Source organism: Ischnura elegans, chromosome 5 (assembly GCF_921293095.1).
Source record: "Ischnura elegans chromosome 5, ioIscEleg1.1, whole genome shotgun sequence".
NCBI lineage: Eukaryota > Metazoa > Arthropoda > Insecta > Odonata > Coenagrionidae > Ischnura > Ischnura elegans.
Genome location: NC_060250.1, coordinates 22,099,399 through 22,119,671, shown reverse-complemented (window position 1 = coordinate 22,119,671; position 20,273 = coordinate 22,099,399). Strand labels below are relative to the sequence as shown.

At 40.7% G+C, this 20,273-nt stretch overlaps 1 protein-coding gene and 1 long non-coding RNA gene across 2 annotated transcripts; one reads left to right on the top strand and one right to left on the bottom strand.

Annotated features, from left to right (window-relative positions):
* The first annotated feature begins 4,536 nt into the window (after positions 1 to 4,536).
* LOC124159627 (tigger transposable element-derived protein 6-like) lies at positions 4,537 to 5,115 on the top strand. Its single transcript, XM_046535547.1, has one exon. The coding sequence runs from the start codon at positions 4,537 to 4,539 to the stop codon at positions 5,113 to 5,115; it is 579 nt and encodes a 192-aa protein (XP_046391503.1).
* Positions 5,116 to 11,546: 6,431 nt separating this feature from the next.
* On the bottom strand, positions 11,547 to 20,255 carry LOC124158576. Its single transcript, XR_006864839.1, has 4 exons — positions 19,956 to 20,255; positions 17,944 to 18,076; positions 11,865 to 11,997; positions 11,547 to 11,761 (listed from the first exon to the last, which is right to left on the bottom strand). It is a non-coding gene; the product is annotated as an uncharacterized LOC124158576 (long non-coding RNA).
* Between the last annotated feature and the right edge of the window lie 18 nt (positions 20,256 to 20,273).

Genomic DNA, 20,273 nt, shown 5'->3' with positions numbered 1-20,273 from the left:
CTGCAGCCTCAATTTAAAATCCCAAGTGCTGCTGGCTTTTATGAAAATGAGGTTGAATTGGTCATTCACAGTTCTGTCAGTATTATTTGGTGTAACCCCCACCACAGCAAAAAATGTATTCACAAAAATGCTTTTCATGTTAACACCTATATTTCAAAGATGTATTGTGTGGCAATCCAAAGAGGAAATTTTAAGGAATGTACCGACTTGCTTTGAAAGTTACAAGCAAGTTCGCGTCGTGCTAGACTGCACAGAGGTGGAGGGGGTTTAGGAGGTGGTATAAAGGGCTGCCACAAAAATCTGGAATATGGGTTTCCTTTTAAGCAGTGGCATATCCTACAAGAACCGAAGGTAAATCGTGGCCGTTGACTGAGCAGGTGGCGCTAATGTACTACACCACGCGTAGTTTCCCCTTCCCCCCCTCTTGTCCCATGAAGACAGGCAGAACCAGGCGGAGCGAGTGATCAGAAGGGTGTCAGAAGAAGCAGGCGACACACGGCGAAAGATTCACGCCGCGGCGCGCCGCATCAGCTGTCATCGTGGAGACGAGGCGGGACCGGAGCCAGGAGTATTTGACCATCTTCCTGCCGGGAGTCACAGCACTGCAGCATTCCACACCACATGGCGCAGAACATATTTTCATCCCGGGTCAATTGACTGTGGGGAACCAGGATTTCCACAGCAACAAGGGCTTTCACAACAGCTGAAGCTCATCGAAGGGAGTTGGATGCAAGGTTAGGCAGAATCCAGGACGCCTCAGCTAATGGAGCAGGCTGCCGCAGCTCGTCTATCGCAAATAAGGATTCAGGCAGCACTCGAGGAATTGGAACACCAGCGAGAATAGCATGGAGTGGAAGTAGAATATAGTAGTAGTAGTAGTAGCAGTAGTATTTGTGTTTAGGGTGCCTCGACAACTAAGGTCATTTGCACCACAGACAATCTGTAAAAACAAAAATTTTAAAAGATGCATTAAAAAAACATTTAAACATTCATGAAAGTTTCGAAATAAAAGGGGTTGTCAAATTATAAAAAGGTTGGAAGGAAGTAGAATATAAGCTGACAATGCATCTCTCTGGGTATATCCTTTGATAGCAATCCTCACTTGAGAAAGACAGGCCGCGTCCCGTCAAAAATTCGAAACTAACTATTCCCCTTAAGTTCCCTCATTTCTATTTTCGTTTATTTTTCATATATAACTAAGCGTTTCTGAGTGCCCACCCTATGGCAAAAAAGTGATTATTTTTTCATTTATAATTCCCGAGTCAGTACGTTTCAAACGTGTGTATAAATACATACATTATGGCACCATTTGATGTTGTATCCCTCTAAACATCTACCTCAGACGGAGAAACAAGGCCGCCAGAGTGAAGACACACGTTTCTGTCGCTCTCGTGTTTTTATATCTTTTTGGATTAAGTTCATCTTTCTTAGTGGTTTTGCGCACCCATGCGAGAGAGAAATTACGTAGTGAATCGCCCTGATCAAAAGTGGTTCCGGTTCCCATCACCAGCTTCAGTGATAGAAAAATTGTATTTTCTGGCTTCGCGTCGTGTGGTTTGTCAGCGGCCTCACTGCAGAACCCCATAACCTTGTCGCCAAGGTCCCGGCGAACCTCTGGCCTCTCCGCCGCAACCTCGATGCCGTACCCTGGAAACGGACTCATCCTCCTGTTTCTTGCGATCCTCTCTGGTGATGTGAGAGTAATCCCCGGCCCTACCAGCTCTTCCTTAAGCATATATTATCAAAATGTGCGACGTATTCAAAATAAATTATCCGTATGCAATTCTCATGATCACTAGCACTCCCCCTTCGACATACTTGCTCTCTCAGAGCCATGGCTGAGTCACGACCAAACCTCCCTCCCAGACGCCGCTGAGAAACAGACCGCCAGGCACCCGCAGTCTGCGTCACCGCCCGTGCTCCACCTGCCGGGCTCTCCAGCTCCGGGCCCACCGGAACACATGGACTGGGAGGCTGAGGACGACCTGGTCATCGGTGGGCTCCTTTGCTGGCACGACTCCGGCGAACCCAATGACCCGGTCGCCTTAAGCCTCAATGCCTCGGACGTCGACTCCGACGCCTCCTCAGGTATTCGGAAAAGCAGGTGGCGCTGATGTACTACACCATGTGTAGTTTCTCCTTCCCCCCTCCCTTGTACCAAGAAGACATACAGAACCAGGCGGAGCGAGTGATCAGAAGGGTGTCAGAAGAAGCAGGCAACAGCAGGCGAAAGATTCACGCAGCGTCAGCTGTCATCGTGGAGACGAGGCGGGACCGGAGCCAAGGATATTTGACCATCTTCCTGCCGGGAGTCACAGCACTGCAGCATTCCACACCACATGGCGCAGAACACATTTTCATCCCGGGTCAATAGACTGTGTTGGGAACCAGGAAGACCACAGCACCAAGAGCTTTCACAACAGCTGAAGCTCATCGAAGGGCGTTGGATGCAAGGTTAGGTAGAACCCAGGCCGCCTCAGCTAATGAAGCTAGGATGAAGCAGGCTGCCGCAGAGGACGAAGCTCTTCTATCGCAAATAAGGATTCAGGCTGCACTCGAGGAATTGGAAAACCAGAGTGCATAGCATGGAGTGGAAGTTGAATATAAGCGGACATTGCATCTCTCTGGGTATATCCTTTGATAGCAATCCTTACTTGAGAAAGATGGGCCGCGTGCCGTCAAAAATTCGAAACTAACTATTCCCCGTAAGTTCCCTCATTTCATTTTTCGTTTATTTTTCATATATAACTAAGCGTTTCTGAGGGCCCACCCTAGGGAAAGAAGATGATTATTTTTTTTCATTTTTAATGGCCGAGTGAGTATGTTTTAAACGTGTGTGTGTATAAATACATACATTATGACAACATTTGATGTTGTATCCCTCTAAAACACCACAATTCAAAGATATCCAGCAGCAGTGTATTTGCAATGGGGACAAAAATATACAACTCACTCCCAGAGAGCATCAAATCTACTGGATGCATTATTAGTTTTAAAAACAAGGTGAAAAAATATTAGTTAATGAAATCTTTTCATACACTAAGTGAATTTCTGACAGACATGTTGCCTAAATGAATTTTGTTTGTTTATCGTAACCTGAAACTGAGATGTTTTTTCCTTTAATTGTACTCCTGTGCCTTTTCCTTCAATGGTATCCTATGTTTTTTCTCTTTGCTATAATTACTGAGTGACATTGTTGTTGTATGCCAAAATTTCTGACGTACTCTAAACGATTACTAATTGTAGGCTATTTTATAACCTACTCTGTATATTGTCTACTGGGGATAATAAATTATTATTATTAAACATCTACCTCAGACAGAGAAACACGGCCGCCAGAGTGAAGACACGCGTTTCTGTCGCTCTCGTGTTTTTATATCTTTTTGGGTTAAGTTTATCTTTCTTAGTGGTTTTGTGCTGAAGCCTCAGGCGGGTTACGGTTAATTCATGATCTCTCAACATGGAAAGAGTTCTACAGAAAACCTAAGTTTCGGTTAAAAGATGCCGCCCAGGCGGTTGGTATGATGCCATAAGGGTCATTCTTATGCAAATTCAACTTATGAGATGCATTTTACCAGGTTCCACTACGTGCGGAGCAAGTTACATTTTATGGTGCTGTTTGTGACTCAAATTTTTATTGTTTCACTCGTCTACCCATGGGTCACTGCCTCGCGCCAGGGTGTGAGCCTAAACAGGAAAAAGTGTGTGCATTGGCCTACGCAAGTGCTCCCCTACCTCGGTGTCAAAATCGACACTGTGGCATCAACAGTGAGGCTAATGCCTGGTGCTTTATTCCGTCTACATCTTGCGATCCAAGTAATTTCTTGGATCCAAGGAATTTCAGAGACTTGGGTCCCTGGACATACAGTGAAACCTCTATACAACGAACCCCTATACAACGAAATTTTAAGAAAACCCCTCTATTTCGAAGTCAATGGCCCGGTACCGGTTCCTTCCAATGGATAGCGTAACGAACCTCTCTAACTACGAAAACTCCGTAGAACGAAGCCCACACTTGGGCCCAAAACATTTATTCTTATTTTATCTTCATCGCAATGGATTCAGTAGTAACAAAGATGCGACTCTTCAGACTCGAATATCTTTCCTGTGTGCGAGGACAATTGAAGTCTGGAACTCATTCCCTGTTCGCTTTACTGATTATTAGGAGCTGAGAAAATATAGGAATAGTCTGTCCTAGTCTGCTTTGGTCATTACCTGTGGAAACTGCTGCAGGAGTTGATTGTGACAACAGGACTTGCTTCTACGGTACGAACTGAAACATATTTTGAGATTATTCTTTCTTAATTTTTCTATAAATTGAGTATTTTTCTGTTATTTTTATTCCTTCCTTATTATTATAATTATTCCTTTACAGTAAAATGGCCAATACCACCAAAAAACGCCGACAACTCTCCATTGAAACGAAGTTGCAAATTTTGGAATCGGTCGACACTGGAGAGAAAAAAAACGGCAATTGCGGAGAGATTTAACATTCCGGCATCCACACTTTCCACAATTATTGCCAACAGGCACAAGATGGGAAATGGTATTGAGAAATTTGGTCCGGAAAGGAAGAGGTCTCGGTCATGCAAAAATGACGAATTAGACAGGAAAGTATTTGAGTGGTTTACGGAAGTGAGAAGTGCCAATATCCCGTTATCTGGGTCCACCCTACAGGACCGGGCGAAAACAATAGCCCTAAAATCAGGGATAGATGATTTCCACGCCTCTAATGGATGGCTCTCAAGATTTAAGCGTCGGTGGAAATTGACGACTCTCAGGGTATGTGGGGAGGAAGCAGCAGTCGACGTGGCCGTGGTGGAGGAGTGGAAGAAAAATTTGCCTTCCTTGGTGGCCGGGTATGATCCCAAAGACATTTTTAACGCCGATGAGTCTGGCTTCTTCTATAATCTCCTTCCGGACTCCACGTTAGCTACCAAGGGAGAAATTTGCCATGGGGGCAAACGAAGTAAAGAAAGATTGACCGTTCCTTTCTGCACTAACAGTGACGGGTCGGAAAAGTTGAAGCCTTTCGTGATTGGTAAGTTTGTTAGTCCGAGGTGCTTCAAGCATGTTAAAAAATTCAGCGTCTCTGTGTTGCATGGGATGGAGTAGAGAAGAGCGCAATCACGAATTGCTTCAGGAAGGCAGGCTTTCTCGGAGAGATGGACGTCCAAGACGACTCACAGCCGGAGGAGAGGGAGGAATGGGGTGAAGTCGCACAATTGTTAAACATTGAAGGGGTATCTTTGGAAGACTTTGCAAACATTGATGATGATCTCGCTGTTTTTGGCAAGAATGAGGATCCTGAAATAATCACAGAGACGCAGGATGTGAGCGATGAAGAGAGAGGAGTCCAGCAATTGCGTAGTGCGTCCCAGTTGGAAGGAAGTGGTGGACGCAGTAGATGTTTTGGAGCGAGTTTTTATTACTTCAGAAGATTGAATAGAAAATTTGAAAATTCTGCGGCAGGTTGAGCAAGCAGCCAGTAAAGAAATGAGAAAAAGGATGAGACAGACAACTTTGCAAAACTAATTTAAATAGAATAATTTTGGATTAAAAAACTTAAAAACAGATACCGTCTCTCATTTATTAAAAATATTATTTAAACCCATTTTTTCGAAACTTGTTTAAACTTCCTGAAATGTACTCATTTGCAAAGAATATGGAATGTTTCGGCTGAGGTAAGTCTCAAGAGAGCTGGCTGTATTTACAGCGAGGACAGTAGACGATGCTGTATTTATATTTGAGAGGAGGTAAGTGAAGGAGAGATAAATCGAAAGGCAGATTACTAATACATGAATTTTGTCCTCCTGGGTGTGTCAAATAAGTTGGGTTACTTGAAGAGCGGCAGACCACAGGGTCACGCACTGTCGGAGACGCATGAGATTTCGGTTAGGGGAAGGGGAATCACTGAGGAGAGGAATGGGCGAGGGAGGGCTCCCCGAAGAAACGTGGAAGGGGAGGGGATACAACAGCAGCATTGTAGAGAAACAGTCGACTAAGTGCGTAGTTCTTCTTCCTTTCAGAGGGGAAATGTTATTGAATAATAGATATTTTGGTATGAAATGTTTGGGAGTGGTTAGTTGTAAATCCACTCCTTTCCTCCTCATTCCAGTGCGTGCGTGGGGTTAGACTTCTTGCTGTGTCCAACCGGAAACATCTCCACTCCAAATTGTTAGCATGAAATATTACCAGTGCAACTAGAGTTTTCAGATTATCGATCTTCGCCTGGTTTGGGCAGAAGTCCTTCAAGTGTCATAAAAGACGCGAAAAGGAGTGGGATCAGGTTCTTTCACGTGTTTTTATTCTCTGCTAACGTAACGTAACTGATTGCTACCGTAAGTCGTATTGAATTGGTTAGATAGTGCTTTAGTGACTAATTATTCCAGTTTAATAGTTTTGGCCTGCAAATGGCACATACGAGAGATACGTTCGGTAAAGGACTGAAAAACCACAAACCTCGCTTAAAATTGACTAACAATAAGTATGAAGAGGTGAACTGGATGAATTCCCTGCGATTCCAACTGTCCTTAGGCCCCTATTAGCCGAGGCAACCAGACGCGCAACCGGTGGCGCGTCTGGTTGCCTCGGCTAATAGGGGCCTGAGCAACCCAAGGTGGAAGGCGCGGTTGCGGGGCTCAGGCGACTGGAAAGTCTGGTGGCGCGTCTGGTTGCCTCGGCTAATAGGACTCATTTGATTCTATGCCCCACGGCTGACCAGTTCCACCGGACGCGCAACCGGTTGCGTCTGGTTGCCTCGGCTAATAGGGGCCTACTCGGGGAATACTTTGTTGATGTTTTTTGTCTATCAGTGGGTAAAGTAATTGCGTAAGCTTGGTTTCGCTGAGCGTAGCCCGGGGCAGCCTACTGATGACGGTTCCGGGATTTCCTTCCTTACCTTCCAATTCTATCCTCTCCCGAGGGCGTCGGCGGGCTCCTTTGTCGCGACGACCCCCTCCTTTTCCCTACCTTTCTACCACTCCCTCCTTGGGTAACTCGGGCGTATGAGTCTCGGACTTGGTTCTCGGGCTAAAGTTGAAACCGTATGGAGATTTTTAGTCTCTCCTAAACACTGGATGAAAGGCGACAAAGCGTGGATTCAAATATTACCTGGCTTACTCGAGGATAGTACTGCGTTTTGGCACCGAGGAATGGGTGTACCAGCAGAATACCGATCGTGTCCAGCTTCTATTAAGTCATACCTGAGATGAGTATCGCTAATACTGAATGCATTATCATCTGAGATTGCCATTGTTACTTCGAATGCCGACTTTCACGATTTTACTCGTGGTAACTAACACGACCCACCTAACTTCCATCGTCGTTTATAGATATTAGTACATACCGGTCACGAACATAGATATTTACCGGAATTTCAATAGGATGCCAACAATGCACTTTATTTCGTAAGTCTTTGGGCAATATTGCTCTTTCAGGCAAATTTGCTGCACAAAACTGCCATTTGATATCGACTTCAATTATTGCACTCAAAGAATAATGCCGACTAGATACTCAGGAAAATTATGGATCACTCTTTTAAGACGTGATCCTTTGACATTAATTTTGGCGCTCCTTAAATTTCAGGCCATAGTTAAAGTAAGCGATGAGACGTAGAGCAGAATGGATGATGGAAATAGTAATTTCAATAAGAAATACGCAATTGAAAATCACGCGGTGATAGCTACGGTATTAGAAGGTAAAAAATAAAAATTGTTTATCATCACTCTAGTGAAGGTTTTAATGGCGAATGAAGCAAGATTGATAAATTTACTCGACTTGCATCGTAAAGCACGTGTGCAAGTAAGTACGGAAAACTTTGTGCCCCTGCGAAGACGCAACCCGCTCGTTACCCCTATACAACGAAATCCTCTACAGCGAAGTCATAATTTTCCCGGTCCCCTCAAATTCGTTGTACGGAGGTTTTACTGTACCTAAGTTGGCCGGATACATTGCGTGGATCTGGATACGTGCATACACACATATGCATTTGAGTTACTTCTAGCTTAGCAATGTGTATAGAAGAATACAAAGTGATTGAATAAATGTTACAGTGGAAACGTGTTCCATAAAGTGAGATGCTGTGCCCCATTCAGAGGGAGTACCATCGGTTATGTGGACACTACCCCATTCCAATGGTCAGTAATGTCCCAACAGCTGGGGCTTACATTAAAGCCTTCGAAAATCAACAACCCATTTATTATGCTGAAGGTACAGCAGCCCTCAAGGGCATGACTGTAATGTTTAATAATGTACCCGACTTTTCAGATGTTATTCGGAGTATCGATAATCAAGCAGTACTGCATGCGGTCCACAAAGGCCCTGGATTGTGTTTGAAGACCATTACTTTTGTGAAATGTACTTGATTTTAATAAAGAATGTGGCGCGTGGTGCATCCTGGAGGTTTGCTCCAACCAAAGCCAACCTGGCCAATGCTCATGATCTAAATGGCTGCCAGTGCAATCTGTTGCCGCAACGGTTTACTCAACAGAATGTGCTTATACCCTTTTAGTCGCCTCTTACGACAAGCAGGGATACTGCGGGAGTATTCTCTATCCCTCTGCCCGCAGGGATTAAAGCAAGTCTTATTTTAAGCAAAAAAAAAAAAAGAGGACAGCCAGAGATGAGTCAGTAACCCTAGCCAAAAATTCCTTGAACTTTATTAAAATTGACTGGTTAACATTAAAACTCCAGTTAACCACAAACCATTAACTTCTTCTTCTAATCCTGCGAACATCCACTTTTTAAGGAAGCGATTTCAGGTAGTAACTTGCAAAATTCTGTTGAAATTATTACCATTTAAAATCAAAAACTATTTAGTCTTATTTCCACACTTTCATTTTGACCGACCTATGTTTCAGGACATAATGCTGTTTTCAAGGTAAATGATTCTTGGATGACGGCCCACTTATGCATTCGAAGAGGTGGGGGTAGTTTAGTGGAAGGGTGTTACTGGATTGGTGAGATGAGGAAGGGAGGAGAGGGTTTTCTGTGGAGGGTTTCCATATATACAATGGGAATGAGGAAAGTAATGCATGACAAAATGGCGATGGGTGGGAGGTAGGGTGTGTGCAGCAGGGGTGAGAGGAATAAGAACATGTTACAAAATATAAAATTAGGGGCAACATAACATTTCAAAGCTTATCTATTAACAGCGCCATTAAACAAGTCTTCAACTTGCACAATCGGTGACTAGGATTCCTTAAAAACTGCAATCAATAATTAAAATCATAGAAATGCACATTTGTGGAAATCAAGGAATCTCAATAATGACAAATAAATTCCCATTACAGTTTAACACTAGAACTGCTGACTTTTTCGTATACCTAGAACCGCGGAGGGGGTCATTTTGACTCCTCGTCTTTTCTTGCCATATTTTTCGTATTCTGGGTTTCTTTTGGACACTGCACTATGTGAAATGAATTATCTGAGATTTACAATGAAATTTGAATGATATATGGGCGGTATAAGCGCTAGATAGGCTACACGCCTTGCACAAATAATGCGTTTTTCACATTTTTACTGTATGTTCGGCTGAGGATGGGGGAAAAATGTAAACTTTTTTTAAGAAAAAGAAACCCTTTTATTGGTGCAGAGAAGCATACAGTAATGAAGAATGTAGAATAAATTCGTTTCGTTGGGTAAAAAGAGAAAAACTGAACAAGGTTAGTGTAGAAAAGGTAAGTAAACCACATTGATTACTTTGGTTTTTTTGTACAATTTTCACATTGCGAAACTAATTTCTATCTTTTGGCTTAGAGGATAGACATATTGCTTGCATTGTCGAAGTACATGGACCGCAGACAACTTTCTTACATTCCATACAGAGATAGGATGACTTGTTCTTGCTTTTCGCAGAGCATACCTCAAGTAACTGACATTTGCGTCGATTCTCCAGCTTCGAAGTTTCAGGTCCAAATCCAAATTTGCTTGTAAATTGGGTCTAGCCCTTACAATTTTATTTGTCACCGAAAGCTCCTCTGACAGCTTTCTGAGAAACTCGTGACGTGAAATCTTTTCCCCCGTGCATTCTGAGAAGAGAATGTAAGCATTGGTAGCAGCAATATCCAATACGTTGTAAAAAACATGTACTGGCCAGCGTCGCGTGGCAGCACGAACAGAGTAAAGCCTAGCCATTTGATCAACAGAGTCAACACCAGATTTATTTTTACTATAAACCTCAATAGTTTCAGGAAGTCTTTTCTCAGTTTCCCTCACTGTGATATTGGGATACATAGTGCTTAGTACAATCACATTTTTCTCCCTTTTACCCTGATAAACTGTGAGAGGCGTCATGCATGATTCAGACAACTTCAGAACGACATGCTCACCTATGTTTACATCTGGTGCCCGCTCGTCTGATTTATCTAGGTAAGGCATGGCATTACAAATAAATTTAGTTTTAGCATCGCAGAGCATCCAGAATTTTATGCCGAATTAGTCAGGCTTGTTGGGCATATATTGTGTAAAAGGGCATCTTGCCTTTGACGGAAAAAGCTGCTCGACAACCGTGAGTTCAGGCCCTGGTTTGTACAAAGAGTTGCAGTTCATGATAAAAGAGTCCCAAAGGTGAGAGCAAAGTGCAAATTTGTCAGTATGCAGCCGTTGACTTCTCTCCGTTCTCAAATCAAACCTCAAGTACCGCAATATTTCACGGAAACGATCGCGACTCATTGTTTGTGAGAAGAAGGGTGGGTCCCATTCTTTGGACCACAAAAAGTCAAGCTCCAAGTTCCTTGCTCCGTACCAACCACGTGCATACAATACTGCAATGAAAGCTTCCAGTTCATCCATAGATACCGGCCAGTCCTTGTCCCCACTTTCTTCACGACGTGCTCGTTCTGTGATAACCAATACGAGGCGCACTCCCCCTCACCCCCTCGACTCATCCGACTTCTCGCTTCACGCAATATAGCACTGCCGCGCAAACTGATGAATTCGGGTGAATTGCGAAGTAATACATTGTTATTCATGTAATAGAGATGGCAACTACAATGACGCCACACTGGTAGGGGAGACTTAGTAGAGGAAGGAAGGAGCCTTGAGTGGGGGTAGCCGAGGAAAGGGGTGTCCCCGAAATTTTCGCGTAGGTCCATTTCTACGCGGCTCGACTCTCACATTCTTTCAGGCGTCCGCTGGGCGGGATGCCTTTATCTGCGGCCTAATAAGAAACGACAGAGGTGATCCATGCCATTCCCACACATTCGACCTTCGAAAATTACGCTTGCGGTGAATTTCTTCTGCGAAAATATGAAGTTCGGGATGGATCACAGAGCAGGGGTCAAAATGACCCCTACCGCGGTTCTAGGTATATTGTTGTCTAGTGTTCACAAAAATAGTCCTATAGCGTCGGAATTTCGCACGAATACGCCTTTTTACAATTAATTAAAAGTCAGAAAATATCAGGTTTTTTAAAAAAAAATTAAGTGTGAAATATACATGTTGAAAATCATAAGGGGTCAATTTGACCCCCTCCGCGGTTCTAGTGTTAAGAGAAAGATTTACTACTTCAGCTAGGTTACATGTTCAGGAAAAAAATAATCCAAAATTTTCAATTTTGTTTTATTTCAGAACTAATTTACCAAACAGACTTGACGCTTGTTGCCAAGCTGATTTATATTAGCAAATATTATTTTTACTTAAGGCTTCAAGGAGCAGGAAGCAGCCACTAGTCAACAAAACATGAAAGTTATTTACAGAATACCCACAGATTAAGCTCAGTTTGTATTATTCTTCACTGGTCCTTCTCCTATTTCCAGTCCTGCGAGAAAGCAAAAGTAAAAGTGTAATTTTACTGCACAGTTCTAGAGTTTTACACACAAGTGCTTCAATGCTTACTCATATACGAACTCATTCCACATTACCTCTTCTGCATATCCACCCTATTTCACTTTTAATTGATCAGGCAACTTTCAATAAGTTCTTTAAATATGTAGATATTTCAGAATTCCACGGTGAGGCACAACATACCCATCTTGAAGATGCATACTGTTGATCCTATAATTAAAAAAAAGCACCATGAATCAATATCACCAAAATTTTTAGGAAAGTCAGCAGAATTTCTATTATGGTGCCTCCTACATCATGAAACTTGAATCTGTCCATATGACCAATGAGAAGTTTCAAAGAATCTGAAACAACATGATTTGCAAACATGAATCATTCATGGCAACAACTTTGTATTGGTCATGATTTTGAAATTATCCATAAAATCCAGTTTTAGCACCTATGAAAAAAACATGTAAAATATCCTCTTTAAAACAAGAAACATGATAACAATTCACTAAATTATTTGCAAAATCCTGTTTGTTTTCATAATTGATAAAATATTTTAAAATGTTATTTTTTTCAACACACCAAAAAAGTTCATTTATGGCCTCTTACAACAGGGGAAATACATGTAACAACGACTATCACACAACCATGGCCTGGGTGGGTAGGCACAACCTACACAGGTGGGGCTCAAACCCGCTGCCTTCGGTTTCGCAGGCGAGAACTTAACCCCACCATCACCGTGGCCAGATGTTACACTTTGTACTAAAACTCAGTCTCATTAGTCCCACATAAAAAATTACAACCTTATGAGTTACTTACTAACATTTACATTGCACACCACATTTTTCTTAACCCTATTATTTCAAAATGCCTTACCCAAATCAATTGCACGGAAATAAAATGGAGGAAAGTACCTTTTTTTAAGAAAAGTGCCAAGCAAATTAGGCATGTAATATTTTGAGACAGGCCAATGTGATTGTGTGATTCTATAATTTTTCGACGACAGGTTAAAAATAAATCCAAAGACAGCTTTATAAAAGAAGTTTAATAAAGTGAACTCATGTCAACATTTTACACAGAAGGTGTAACTGTAAGAAAGGTTATTGTAACTGCTTTTATGAGGGACAAACATGAAGGAGTTTTATAGTGAGGACAGCATGGCATTTTAAATCTTTCATCAATAGTGAGAACAAATCTGTTTTTCCAAATATATACATAATTTGTTAAATTGTAATCGTGTTTCTGATTTTAACACTTTGAGACTGAGCATCATCTATTGTGAGACTGAGCATCATCTATTGATGACATCAGACTTTGCTCAACAGACACAACCTTGAAAGCTCCGTTTTTCGCTATCACTTTGCCTAGCCATCTCAGATCTTCACCAACACCCGCAGTAGGTCTCATGCAGTGGGGGCAAACCCCCCCAGGCAATGGGTTGTCCAGGAAAATTTTTGAAAAATTACATGCCTAGAAATACATTTTACATCATTTTGGCACTTAAAATTTAACTTTTAGCCGGTGCAGTCAGACAATAGTTTTGGATATTTTTTTATTCCTCTGAGGCTTTGGGGGGGATCTATCTCCCTCATCCCCCCACAGAGTTACGCGAATTAAAATGGTTTGAAATTACGAAACTCGATATTACAAAGTGCCTATTTTCCAGTCCCGCTGACTCCCTATAATCAAGAGTTTACTGTGTATCGTCAGGGTATTTTTCACCAAATACCTTTCGATGGTTCCTTATAACTATCATTAGTTTTGCTAATGGTCTCGACAGGTTCCGAGGAAATCATTTGTTTCTTGAACGAATGGAGCAATAAGCAAATTTAAATTCACTCATATGTTTTGAGAATGCTAGAAGAGGCAGACATGAGTGATGAGACAGTGGATTTGGGCATCAAGGATCTTTAAAATATATGAATATCTGAAATCGTAAATATCAGAAATGTGTGAAGTATATTCTTATTTGTCATTCCCCTTCAAGTACCTGTAGGTCTTAGATAGAGGTAATACATATATCTTTCTGCTGAAAACCCTAAAAATAAGCGTAGAACTTTGTTGAAAATTTCTAAAGGCAGTGCAAAATGAAAGGTATAAATTGTGTACTGACATTTACTGCAAAAGCAAAAATTTTAATAAAATCCAAATCAAGCCAGTAACACTAATCTGGCCACATAAATACGCCTGAATGGGCTACCTTTGGCGGAAGAGTCGAGGATAATATCTACTCAGTTGCCGAGGAAAGGGTCCGGCATTCCACTTGCAAAGGTCATTAAGTGCAGGAAAGGACTACCTGGACAATTTCTTGCTGTGAAAGCAGTTTGTACAGGGTGAGGAAAGAAATGCTAAAAGCATTTGTATAGCCAAAATCAACTTTCCATGAAGAAGTCCCGTGCAAAAGGATTAAATGTAAAAATTCAGAAGTTAAGGCAAAAAAACAATAAAAATGAGGAGTCATTCATTTGGAGATGAATAACTGTTTGGAGACAATATAAGTCCAAACGGATATTGCACGAAGAGATTCAAAAATTATCACCCCTTTTAAATGTACGAACACCCTCCCAAAATTTTGGTTAGCAGTTGAACACCAAAAAGGGGGCAACATTGGGACTTCCGTGACGCTGGATTTTGTATATTGCCAAATGTCAGGTTCTGTGAGAGTAACCATAGCAATTAGGGTGTCTATGATGTTTTTTTATGACGGAATTCAATAAGTTATAATAACATCAGATGAAATTTAAATTAACTAGGCTTAATTTGCACATAATTTATAAGAAATAAAAAATTATATCTAAATTTACAAGCACAGTCATGTCCTGGCCCAGTCTCTCCTGTACATAATTGCTTGCATTGAAGAGAGAACTCCAGGTATTCCAAGTCCCATGAAAGGAGACGACAATGCCACTTGAAAGAAGTAGACAAAAATGCCCTCCAGATTGAACGAATATTAAGTATAGGAAGGAAGAAAGAAAGACCTGCTATTCATGCTAAGCTTGAAACCTAAATCGGCATGACTATCCCTGCTGTGTTTAAACATTCAATGCCTCAGGAATAAAATCCACATGGTTGAGGCATCTGTTAACATTAATAAGTGCGATTTGCTGTGCCTCATTGGTTGTGTTCAGAGGAAATATCCCTGTGTACCATAGAAAACTATAACCTTGTGTCGTCATTTTCAAGGTCATTTGCAAAAAATGGTGGTACGGTAATTTATACAACAGCAAATTTAGCTTGGAAGAAAATCCATGATAGTCAATTTTGTGTTGAATTTCATTGCAAAATGTGTGCCATGTCCATAACAGATTATAATGCTATTGCTGTGTGTGTATATCGTTCTCCATCTGGGGACTTCCAAATTTTCTGTAATCAACTCGAGCAGAGTCTTGTCATGCTATCCAGCTTTGAACGTGAAATTTTTGTGTGTGGAGATTTCAATGTTGATATATGTAAATCCTCCACTGCTTCCACTGCTCTAATATCTCTTATAGAGTCATTTAATTTGCATTACGCTAACTGTGAACCAACCAGAATGGACTCATGCCTTGATAATATCATTACAGGCCTTACTGCAGATAAGTACAAAGTGAAAGTGAGTGATCTCGGCTTATCAGACCACTTTGCCCTCGAATTTCACTTCACAATTGAGAAAGGCAATGGCAAAAACAATCTTAAGAACACCCACAGTTTTAGTCGCTCTATCACCCCAGAAGGGGTTCAGGAATTGCAATCCCTATTATTAAATACACCTCGGTACTCCATGCTCACATACTCAGATGGTAATGATAACTTTTCATGCTTCTTTGAAAATTTCATACTTTTCTTCCACAACTGCTTTCCCAAGAAACTCACTAGGCACCCTGCCCCCACAAAAAAATCTCAGAAATGGTTTACCCCTGAACTTTCTAGCTTGAGATCCCAGGTGGTCCAACTGCACCATAGGTATGTTGCATCCAAAAATGAGGAAGACAAAAGAACCTGGCGGCAACCCAAGAGGATATACAATAATTTCTTAATTCAGTCAAAATGCAATGCAAATCTAAACGTTATAAGCAACGCCACTAATCACAGCAAGGCTGCCTGGCAAATAATAAACAAGGAAACTGGTCGTTCCAAATGCGCTTCTGACCTTCCCATCTTATCCGATTGTCTAAATAAGTATTTTATAAATTCAATCTACGAACTTGTCTCCAGAGTTGGCTCTGCCAACAACACTGCAATGGACCTTCTTAAGAACTTCCCAAGTTCTACCCTCCCCTTTAAATAGAAATGGGTGACACCTCACGAGATCAGAATCATCATTAACTCTTTAAAATGTTCCAACAGCACTGATGTATATGGGTTATCAATCAACCTAATTAAAAAACTTGGCAATGTAATTGACGAACCCCTTGCTTTAATTTTGAATTCTTGCTTCCAGTCAGGCATTTTCCCTAAATCACAGAAGATATCTAAAACCATCCCCATCCATAAAAAGGGGGATAAAAGCCTGCCTTCCAACTACAGACCTATTTCTATAATTCCTGTCTTTGGGAAAATTTTTGAAAAAGCAATCCATAATCAGTAGTACTATCATTTTGAAACTCATAATTTATTCTCTTCATCCCAATTTGGCTTCCGTAAAGGCCACTCTACCACGTCAGCTGTAGAGTCTGCCGTTAAATCAATACTTGATGCATTCCAGGAAAAATCACCTATTGCCATAACTGCCTGTGATCTTTCCAAAGCCTTTGATTGTGTCTCACATCCAATTTTTCTACATAAACTAAACCACTATGGTATCAGTAATCTCGAGCTTCAACTCATGGAATCACATCTCTCAGATCGCAGCCAATGTGTTTACATCAATGGTAATCTATCATCACCCCTAAGCAGTTGTTTTGGTGTCCCCCAAGGCTCAATTCTTGGGCCTCTCTTATTCCTCACCTTGATTAATGACCTACCCTCAAATGTTTCCTGTAAAACATTACTCTATGCTGATGATACCACTTTCATCCATAACTCAAATACTCAGCTCAATACCACCACCATATCAAGGACAATTATGTGTGAGGCAAGTAAATGGTTCTCTGCCAATGGGCTTGTTTTAAACAACGACAAAACACAATCACTTGCCTTCTCCTTATGTAATACAGCATGTTTAAATGATACCATCAAGCTGCTCGGCTTCGAACTGGACCGAAAACTAACCTGGGAACCACATGTAATAGCTACATTAGGGAAAGTGTCGAAGGCGGTGTACATGCTACGCAAAATTAAAGTACTGACCCCAAAAGATTACATTACCCCAGCATAATTTGCCTTATTCCACTGCCGTATCAACTATGGCATTGAGCTATGGGGTCATTCTTCATCCTCCTTATGCCTGTTCAGAATGCAAAAAAAGGCAGTAAGGATTATTTCCGGTGCCCATCCCAGGGATCACTGCAAGCCACTCTTCACCAGGCTCGGCATTTTGACCCTGTATTCTTTATATATAAAGAAGTGTCATTTTGATGTAAAGATCAATCAAAACTTCTTGGAGACAAGAGGAAATGTCCACCAGCATTTCACCAGGAACAGGGAGACTCTAAATGTTCCCTACTGTAGACTATCTAAAACTTATAAACCATTTCATGTAACTAAGTTGCACCTGTTTAATAGTTTACCCTCTGAAGCTAAATTTGTTAGTGTTAACAAATTCAAGAGAGTTGTGCATGCCTGGCTAATAAAAAAGGCCTTCTACTCAATCGAGGAATTCCTTGATATCGACAAGGGTGATTTAATATTCTCCATAATTTCACCAAAATGTTCATTATAATTTCTTGTATCTTTTAATATTTTTTGTATATTTTGTGACTGAATATTTTCAGAAATTGCACTAATAATATAATAATTTTCTGTATTTGTAATATTTTGTATACCAATCATGACGAAGACTAATGCAAATTGTGTTTTGTTTTATGTCTAATAAATATTATTATTACTGCTCTGTGGACAATGGAAGAGTTCCACTGAAACGTCAGCCAAAAATTTTCTTACTTAGCTAGAGACTAGAGAATTTTTAATTAATATAATATGCTGAGAAAAAAAAAAATCTTATTAATGATAATATATCTTACGTTCCATGCCATTCAGATTTATTTTGACAACTGCCAATCAATAAATGAGGGATGAAAAGCTACTTACCCTTTTAGGATTCTAATCTCTTGGTATTCTCACGGAGACTCCCAAAACCAGCCCCAGTAAGACTCCCGGAATTCCTAACATTTCAATTATTTCCCGCCCAGTTGTTCGCCAGCATGTCATTCAATCTATGTTCCTAAGAGAAAAGAAAATATACAGTATTAAAAATATGAATCAAAATAACTACCTAACCCAAAGGTTTTTATGTATAGAAGATATTTCAGAGAAACTCATATGTTCTGCAATGCAGCATTGCTACATATACATCTATCCTGAAGAGTGAGGTCAAATAACTACAGCTGCTTTAAAGCTGGCTGGATTATTAGGGTCTTCATCAGTTTCAATTACAAGAAGTCATATCACACGGCATTAGTCCCAAAGTCAACCTATTGAGGAATTGGTGCATTCACAATTTTTTTCAATTCTGACAGGGATGAATTTTGAGATAGACACTTTTCCATTCGTTGATAGGTCGCCTACATTCAGGAGCTATTTTCTGCAAAACTCAATGGCTTTTAGCTTTTGCAAAATGGTTTATGACATCATGCACTCCAACCATATAGATCACTGCATTTCAGCTGCTTTCCAGCATCGCACAATTTATTATTGTTTTGCCTCTTGTGAGCAGTTCCTTGCTAAATGGGGAGTTCTCTCAGAATGAGTTAAATAGCCAGAACTGGAATGAAGTCACCAACTACTGAAAAGTGGGTGACAAGTTACATTTCTTTTACTTTGAAATCACCAGAGAATTGTTTAATTAGGAAGAATGTAATTAATCTCTCCCACTCATGAAATCAAGTACCTACATGTCACTGAAATAGATCAGTGAATTTTGGTGTCAGAGAAAAACGTTAAATCTACATCTCCCAGGATTAATCATTGCTAATTTCTTGGCTGATAGCTTCGCCTAGGAACAAGATTCATGAATATACTAAAGCATAAAGCAATGCGCCACTAAACGCAAAAATTAGACATTATTCCTTCAAAAACTTTGAATTAGATCTCTGGAACTATAGCCTTGGCTCCAATAGAAGATCCAAAGCAGAGTTTAACCAGGAAATAATCTACAATTGACATTTAAGAACAATGAGTAACACTGGCCGCAATAATCCAGCAATGGATGAAAACATATCTATGAAAAAACTTTTGATGACATTTTAAGAACCTCTACTTATCCTTTTCTTCAAATGAAATTTCAAATTGAATACCTAACGTCTATACAATTTTAAAAAGCTTATTAAATTTGTGTACCTTACCTAGGGAATATCAGGAAGAGGTTTTTCAAACGCATCCACAGAAAATATAATTTGGGGTATTGATTGGAGAATTATGCAATAATGGCTCTATTGCCCATTACTTAAAAGAAGGAAAATGTATAAGGAGGAGATTTACGTATATTTTATATACGTCAATTTCCCTAATATCACATGCAAAGAGGTAATTCCTGAGGATTATTATGAGACAATAGGTGAAAAAATTATTACTAGGCACATTTGAACCCACAAAACAATACTGATAATGAGGACCCTATAATATAATTACTGAGCATATTCAGAAAGTAAGACCGGTTTGAAAATGAATATTTGACATAATGAAATAACCAGCACATAATGCTATTTCCCTAGCAATCGTACCATACCCACTGAACTGAATGGAAAACGAATTTCTATGCACACGTCGTTAAACTATTGCCCCGATTTTCCCAACCAGCTTGAATTAATGGGCGCCATTCCAACGAAATGACAGCTAACGGGACTGACACCTCGTCAAAACATGAAATGGCGGTCCGTGAGAGTTTTCACGCACTCCTATTAACTTCTTCCCGGTGACAGTAAATGCTTCAATGGTAACCAAGTCCCGTACAGCTGGAATAACCCAAAGCTAATTCTTTGTAGGAAAACAGGAGACCAATCAACAGTGAACTTTAACACCGGTAATATAAGACAGGCTAAACCTGAAATTTCTACAACAAGCCTAATTTGAAGGAGTTCGCTGCGTAAAACGAATCTTCTTACCAGTGAACGATGTATCTCCTACCATCCTCACAGATTTCCACGAGCTTGTAACGGGTATGTGGTAAAATCGTAGGCAAAGAACAATAAAGGCCATGGCTCCTCATAATCTTATACATGCGCGAATGCTCGACGGCGCTTGGCGCTACAGCGGGTATACGTGCATGTGCTCTTCGACGAGCTCATACATACTCTTCACTCTATATAGTAATATAAACTCTATGGACGAGCCATGGCCCTTATAAGGACCTTGGGACGAGCTTTTCGGGCTTTTCAAACATCGCCATACCGCCATACTTGTTTCATAACAGAAGAAGGGGA